General features: G+C 54.5%; 1 protein-coding gene across 1 annotated transcript; it reads right to left on the bottom strand.

Annotated features, from left to right (window-relative positions):
- Cdk9 (cyclin dependent kinase 9) lies at positions 1 to 5,181 on the bottom strand. Its single transcript, XM_055600745.1, has 7 exons — positions 4,710 to 5,181; positions 4,167 to 4,248; positions 2,808 to 2,898; positions 2,234 to 2,400; positions 1,943 to 2,114; positions 1,637 to 1,785; positions 1 to 882 (listed from the first exon to the last, which is right to left on the bottom strand). Exons 1-7 carry the CDS (start codon positions 5,135 to 5,137, stop codon positions 517 to 519), a joined length of 1,455 nt encoding a protein of 484 aa, XP_055456720.1. The 5' UTR covers positions 5,138 to 5,181; the 3' UTR covers positions 1 to 516.
- Positions 5,182 to 7,492: the final 2,311 nt, after the last annotated feature.

Raw genomic sequence — 7,492 nt, 5'->3', positions numbered from 1 at the left:
TTTACTGGAAAAAAATCAACTTTTAATTTAACCCATCAAACTGCATCCAGGAATGTTTCTGAACTGAACAAAACAATAAAATTCTCCCTAAAGAAACCAAGAGTTCGCATCAACCCCATGTTCCTGAGGTCTAGGCTAAAAAGTAGCCCATTTCTGAGGTGCCTCTGCTCCTCAAAATTTCTCATCTCGAGATAGTGAGGGAAATGTGCCCTCCTCTCATCACTCAAGTTCTTAGGAAGTCACAGTGGGCAGGCCTTTCCCACTTCTTGTCCAAGCTGAGACCCCCCGAGAGAGAGATAGGTGGCTGGCACCCCCCAGGGCCTTCAGCCAATGCTCCACTCCAGTCTCCTCAGGCAGCTATTCCCAGCGCCCAGGGTGGGGAGTAAACGTTTATGTACTGGAGGAGAAAAATCTCAAACATCCCATCATGTCACGTGTTCCATGCAAGTCACACAGCGGAGGAAGCAATCCAAGCAATCCACCGCCAACCTAAGGGCCCAAAGATGAGCACCCGCCTCAGAAGACACGCTCAAATTCCGTCTGGTTGGTAGTAGCTGGATTACGGCTCTGGTTGGTGGACTGCTGGGTGATCTGGCTGCCCTTTCGCCGTGGCGGTGCCAGGTACTCAAACATAGACGTCAAGTGAGTGGACAGCATGCCCTTGAGGTCCGAGGGCATGGGGTCTGACCAGAAGAAGTCATGGTTGAGGGCGTCATCACTGTCAATTCGCTGTGCTGGGTCCAGCACCAGCAGCTTGTCGATGAGGTCCAGGGCATAGGGGTCCCGCACATAGGCCTTCAGTCGGTCTTTCACCTTCCGCTTTTGACCCTTGACCAGTTCCAGCTTTTCGAACAGCTCGTACTTGTCCACATTTGGCCACACCTGAGAGAGAGGTGTTTAGGAGAGAATGGAGTTGGTGGAAGAATGCCTATCTAAGACGCCATGGTCTTCTGCCCCCGGACACCCTCCACCCCTAAGAGAATCCAATGCCTTTAAGATGAAAGCAGCAATCACAAGATGTGGCATACTCTCGTGCCCGGAAACTTTATCCAAGTCACCTGGAATAAATGCACCATCCCCCGCTCCGGCACATCCCTACTTCACAGAAAACCCTTTGGACTGCCTCCCAGAGCTCACATGAAGCTTCGTCTCCAGCTGGTGGTGCTACTGGAGGAAGCGTTAGGGAGGTGGAACCCAGATGGGACAAAGTACCCATGAGGCAAGCTGAATAGCATTTCTATGCTGAGGCCTCTGGTGTTGTCACCACTGCTGAGCTAAACACTGGTCCCCGCTCTATGCTCACTGCTATGACCACACCCCTGCTCTCCCATGAACTCTCAGCCATGGCATTTAGCAGCATCTCCGCATCAAAGCAAAGGCTAAATAAACACGGACTGAAGTTTCTGAATAATAGCAAATCTTTGTGCCTTTGTTTTTCTCAGGTACAGCAATGGAACTAAATCAATAGGCCACAAACCAACACGCTTAGGAGTAACAAGCACCCATAAGGCTCTAACAGCAGGCCATGGCCTCCAATCAACCAGCCTCCTCTCCAGAAAGGACTTCACTCTCCACTACTGGCCAGAGGGACCTGGACCTCTGCATCCCCTAGAGCCACATAGTTTAAGTTACGCACCTCTGGAGTGATGGAGCCACAGAGCTGGCTGATGAGGGCAAGCTGGTGCTGCTCTGTGTTGCCCTGCATGATAGGGCTTCGAGTCCACATCTCTGCCATGATGCACCCAGCACCCCACAGATCAATGGGCGGGCCGTAGTCCCGCTCTCCTGAGAAGAAGAGTGTACCAGGAGGGACCCTTAAGCCCAAGGGCTGCCTGAGACTCCACGTCCCAGGACTGACGGCTCAGGAGGGCCCCGGCAATGGGGGCTGTGGCCAGGTAGGTACCCGGCCCCTGACCCCCTCTGCCCGCTCGGGAGTCCTCACCGAGCAACAGCTCCGGAGGCCTGTACCACAGTGTCACCACACGGTTGGTGTAGCGGTTGGGCTGGCTGTTCTTGGCCAGGCTGAACGCACGGGCCAGCCCAAAATCTGCCAGCTTTAGGACCCCATCCCGGGTGATGAGCACATTGGCAGCCTTCATGTCCCTGTGCAGGATCTATAGGAAGGACACAAAAAAGCTCAGCCAGGTTTCATAGGGTCATTTAGTCCCGTCCACACAGCAGTAAGAGCAAAGAACAAGCCCACCCCAGCCCCTCCTCCCCGCCCTGCATTCACCTTGTTCCTGTGGATGTAGTAGAGGCCGTTCAGCAGCATCTGCATCACCCTCTTGATCTCAGACAGCGTGAACTTGACTAAGACGTTGCTCAGCAGCCCAGCAAGGTCATGCTCACAGAAGTCAAACACCAAATAGATACTGCCCTTGCAACGGTTATACGGGGAAGCTGATACAGAACGGGAAGGGGGGAAAAACCAAATCAGAAAACCTAGACCCACCTCATTTTTCCACAGCCAATTCCTAACCCTCCAACCCACAGAAACCACGAATGCCCATGGAAAGCACCAACTCCAATGAAGAAAGACCAAAGGAGCCAGGAGGTGGTGGTACATGCTTTTAATCCCAGCACTCCAGAGGCAAGGACAGGAGGATCTCATTGTGAGGTCCAGCATAGCTAGGGCTACACAGAGAAACCCTGCCTAGGAGCCAAAAGAAAACAACAACAAAAACACAACAAAACAAAACAAACAAACAAAAAACAGAAGAAGCCGGTGATAAGTCTGAGTCACGTCCACCTTAGGGGCCCAGACAAGGTCTTAAGCCTTATTTGCTCCCAAGAGCTAAGCAACATACCTTTGGTTCGGCAAATCTCAATTAGGTTGACCACATTCTCATGTTTTAGGAGCTGTAGAATCTTGATTTCCCTCAAGGCTGTGATAGGGAACTAGGGAGAAGAAAAAGAGGAAGTGGTCAAAACTGAGAGTGAAAAAGGCCAAGGAACTGGCAGGGGTGGGGATGAGGTCTAAATAATAAGGGACAATTTTGAAAGGCAGGTGCCAGTATGGTTCCTGTGATGGTTCCTGTATGGAATGCAATCCCAGTCCTCAGGAGTCAGACAGAGCAGAAATGCCAAGTTCAAGGCCAGCCAGGTTAGTGGAGACCCTGCTTCATAGGGCGGGAAGAGAGAGTTACACACACTGCATACATCTGCAATCAGCCTTTGCAAAGCGTAAAATAAGTGCAATAATACACACATCTCAAGGAACTGCTAGATTGTTCAATTTAGACCAGGCTGGCTTCAACTTGTTGGTGACCCCATCCTTATCCCTCAGCCTCCTGAGTGCCAGAAATATAGTCATAAGCCTCTATGTCGGGCTAGGAATTTATCTTAGATAATCCAAACAGAGATAGTCTGTGGCACTAACAATTGCGGTTTAAGAGCAAGAATTTCCTGGGGCTGGAGTTAGCTGAATGGCTAAGAACACTGGCTATGGCCAGGTGTGGCAGCAGATTCCTTTAATTTTGGCACTCAGGAGGCTGAGGCAGTTGGACCTCTGTGAGTTTGAGAACTGCCTGGACAATAAATTCCAGGGCAGTAAGATAAACAAAATTTACACAGAGACCCTGTTTTAGAAGGAGAAAACACACACACACAACAAAACCCCAAAACACTGGCTGCTCTTCCAGAGGACCCAGGCTCAGTATCAAGCACCTACATGGTGGATCTTTTCAACTCTGGGCCCAAAGGATCCAAAATATCTTTCTGGCCTCCTCAGGGACAAGGCAATGGTGTTGTACACAGACATGCTAGAAAACAAAACACCCAGACCCATAAAGTATGTTTTTTCCTTACTAAGAAAAAGGTTGTCATGAAGCTGCATTGATGCTATGATGTGTAGGACAGCATACTTTCAAAATAGCCGTTTGAGCTAAGGGGCCTTTTATTCCGCCTATGTACAAATTGTTGCTTCAGAAAATACATAATTAAATGCTTAGGTGTTTAGAGATTTAACTACTAGAATCAACGAGCAAAGTATACCTCGCTTGGTCCCCACCAAACTTTGCCACTTGAAACTGAAAAATCTAAGTTAAAAGTCAAATTCCTTGGAAAATCGAAAAATACTGGGAGGAATCTCAGTTCAAATCCCTTGAAGCAGCAGTGTGGAAACCCAATACAGGCCGGAAGGCCTGCTTGGTGGACCGTATACTCACCCCCTCCTTCTCATTCTCCATCAACACTTTCTTCAGAGCCACCTTCTGGCCCGTCTGACGGTGCTTGGCTTTAAACACTTCCCTGCAGGCACAGCAAAAGACCCAAGAGACCCATCAGGCATTTACGCCGGGCCCGCCCCTCCCCCATGAGAAGAGGGGCTGCGGGAGACCAGATAGACGGCGGGGCGCGGCCCCGGCCTCCGAGGCTCCGCTACTCCACACCACGTGTTTTCTGTCTCTCTCCCAGGCTCTGCGCTCTCCTCCTCGGGCCCTGCTCCTCCCCCAGGGGTGTCTCCGAGGGATTCCGCTCACATTCCGAGCGCCTCTCGGCAGCCCTACTCCACCCCCATCCCGGGCCTCAGGCTCCTCCCCGCCAGTCGGCTCGGTTAGCCCGGGACCGTCTGCGGCGCGGCCTCGAGAAACCAGGTAACGAGCAAGGAAAACAGACAACTGTGGACAACCTCGGCCCGGGCACCGGCGACCGGACGTGGACCCTGTAAAGTGCAGGTCCCAGGCTCCCGGCCCCACGCGGCCTAATCTTACCCGAATGTGCCTTGGCCGATCTTGGCAAGTTTCTCGTATTTGGTGACCTCATCGCAAAACGGGCACTCCACTGAGTCGTACTGCTTGGCCATGGCCGCTTCCAGCGCACCGCCGCCGCCCCCAGCCGCAGCTCCCGCCGCTCCCGGTCCCGCCACACTCCAGGCCCCTCCGCGGCCGCGCCACTTCCGCCTCCAAGGCCACTTCCGGCCTCGAGGCGCCGATCCCGCCTCTTCCGGTCTCCGCCCGCCGCCAGGCCCCCTGGGACTTGTAGTTCCCGGGAGGCCAGGGGGAGCCGGAGCTGCAGAGGAGCCTCCGCCGCCGCCACTGCCCCCGCCTCCGCCGCCGCCAGTGCTGTTGGCGGCCACGACCGAGGGCGCAGGGAGCCGTGGCGCCGGGGCTGGGGCTCGCGGCGGTGCGTCCCGCTGCATTGGCTCGGGCCGCGCTGCTGCCGAAGCTGCTGCCGCTCTGGCTCCCGATCCGGGGCCAGCCGCAGTGCCCTGCTCCTCCTCCTCCGACGGCGCCGCCTCCGCCGGGCTGCGCGGGGCGCTGGGTGGGGGGGGTGGGGAAGGCCTGGGGGCGGAGGCTCCCTGGCCAAGCCCGGCCCGGGGCGGCCGGGCAAGGGGGCTAGATGGGAAGAGCAGCCGAGGAGGCGGCCCGAGAGCCCGGGAGGGGGCGCGTTATAAAGGGGGAGGTGCCCGTCCTGGCCTCCCCTCCCCCTCCGCCCGCCCCCTCCCTCTTCCTCCCACCCTCCGCGGCCGCACCTGCCGCCGCCGCCTCCCGCCCGCCCGCTGCCAGCCCAGCGTCCGCCCTAGGCGCGTCACTGCTCACGGCCCCTCCTCTGCCTTTGGAGGTGGGGCCCCGCACTAGACACCTGCCTGCGGCGTCCTGCCGCGTGCCTCAGTTTACCCCCCTAATGCCAGCTGCCACAGAATGCCCCTTCTTCCCGAGCTAGGAGTGTGCTCCCGATTAGGCGAAGGCGGGAGATGCCGAGGGAGCGGCCTGAGGCCCTGGGAAGAGAGAACTGCCCCCGCTGCCACCTCCGTCGTCTCAGCCACCCGCCGTTGACATGGCAACTGACGGCCGCCAGGGGGCGCGGCGACACTGGAGGCGGCGAGCGAGCAACGCTCAGGCCTAAACCCTGGATCTTGTGTTGTTTGTTATGTTAGGAAGGCAAGGATGAGATACTCGATACTTCTCGGAGCTGCGCCAGAGCTGGTTGGTCTGTCCTGGGTCAATCATCGCAAAAATAGTTAACATTGGGCCAGCACTCCTGTGTGCTTTAGAAATGCTGGGCGTGAGCGGGGCCGTGGTGGCGCACCCCGGGAGGCAGGTGGATCTTTGAGTTCGAGGCCAGCCTGGTCTACAGAGCGAGTTCCAGGACATCCAGGACTACACAGAGAAGCCCTATCTCGAAAAAAAAAAAAAAAAAAAAAAAAGCATAAAGAAAAGAAAGAGAAATGCTGGATGTTCCTATTGAATCCTGAACCAAGCCTGTGAATCAAGTTCCCTATCCCATTTTACAGAAGAAATTGCAGCTCAGAAGTCGGGTTCTGCTCATGGTCGCACAGTGACAAGGCTGGCTCTAGTAGCTATGAAGAGGTTTCCCATGCCTCATTTTTACAGTGTGTTTGAGGCCCACTGGCCTTGTGGAGGCTGGGTAACCCGGTGTTCACCCTAAGACCCTTCCTGTGGTACCCTCCCTCACCATCATCTCCCTGTTCCCAGGAACCCCCAGACGCAAGGCAGCAAAGCTGTCTTCTCATTCTGCCCCTTCCCTAGACACCTGCCTGCGGCGTCCTGCCGCGTGCCTCAGTTTGGCTCCCTAATGCCAGCTGCCACAGAATGCTGCTTCTTCCCAAGCTAGGAACATGCTCCCAATTAGGAGCACCCCTTGGGAAGGGTCATCAACACCCCTCCAAAGGATGGTTCTGCTTCTCCCAGCCTAGCTTCTCCATCTGTTCCGCTCCAACCTTTTCTATGTCATTCTGAAGACTGTTACATCTTCCTCTGCAGTCTTGAAATTCTGAGTGTGTTTCCCTCTTGGGCTGTGGTCCTAGAAGCTGCCTGCTGTTTACCAGTTTCCCAAGCCCCTGCTGTGATTCCTTGTAACACCATACTCCCCAGTATGAGCTGCAGGAAGCCTTCCCATTTGCTTCCACCTCTTGTTTGATTGAAACCGTGTTGTGTTATACTGTCCTGGCTGGTCTGGGGCTCACCAAGTCGCCTAGACTGACCCCCTAAACTCTAGGCTCTCCCCTTTTTTAATTTATATAATTTTATTTTATGTGCGTTAGTGTAAAGGTGTCAGATCCCTTGGAATTGGCATTACAGACAGTTGTGAGCTGCCATGAGGGTGCTGGGAATTGAACCCGGGTCCTTTGGAAGAGCAGACAGCGCTCATAACCACTGAACTTCTCTCCAGCCCCTAGGCACTCCTCTTGCTTCAGTCTCCAGGCATCACTGTGCCCAGCAGAGCTTTTTGATTCTACCCCACATTGTCTAGAAGGGCAGACGGTTTTGGTGTCCCAGGACTACCTGCTATGAGAAGGATCCTGCCAGGGAGGTTTTTCAAGACATTCACTAGAGCCAGCCAGGGCTTTAGGAAATCAAGCTGTATGTCAGGGAGTGACCAGGAGCCTGTTGCCTTAATGGATGGATACATTGCTTATCTGAAGCAAGAAGTAGGGAAGGGAAAAAAAATAAGGGGTAAGAAGGAGACAGTAATTGCAGTAATTACAATTATTATAGAAAGAAAGTGACTAAGCCCCACACTTAGCCCTGCA

The sequence above is a fragment of the Psammomys obesus genome, unplaced genomic scaffold (genome assembly GCF_907164565.1).
Source record: "Psammomys obesus unplaced genomic scaffold, mPsaObe1.curated_primary_1811, whole genome shotgun sequence".
In the NCBI taxonomy this organism is placed as follows: domain Eukaryota; kingdom Metazoa; phylum Chordata; class Mammalia; order Rodentia; family Muridae; genus Psammomys; species Psammomys obesus.
This window is presented reverse-complemented; position numbering and strand designations above follow the sequence as displayed.

Coding starts and splice junctions, on each gene's coding strand:
- Cdk9 (XM_055600745.1), bottom strand. CDS start 5,137: ATGCAGCGGGACGCACCGCCGCGAGCCCCAGCCCCGGCGCCACGGCTC. Junction 2,401..2,807: donor TGAGATTTGCCGAACCAAAG/GTATGTTGCTTA, acceptor GTTCTGTATCAG/CTTCCCCGTATAACCGTTGC. Junction 1,786..1,942: donor GCCTCCGGAGCTGTTGCTCG/GTGAGGACTCCC, acceptor TCTTCTTCTCAG/GAGAGCGGGACTACGGCCCG.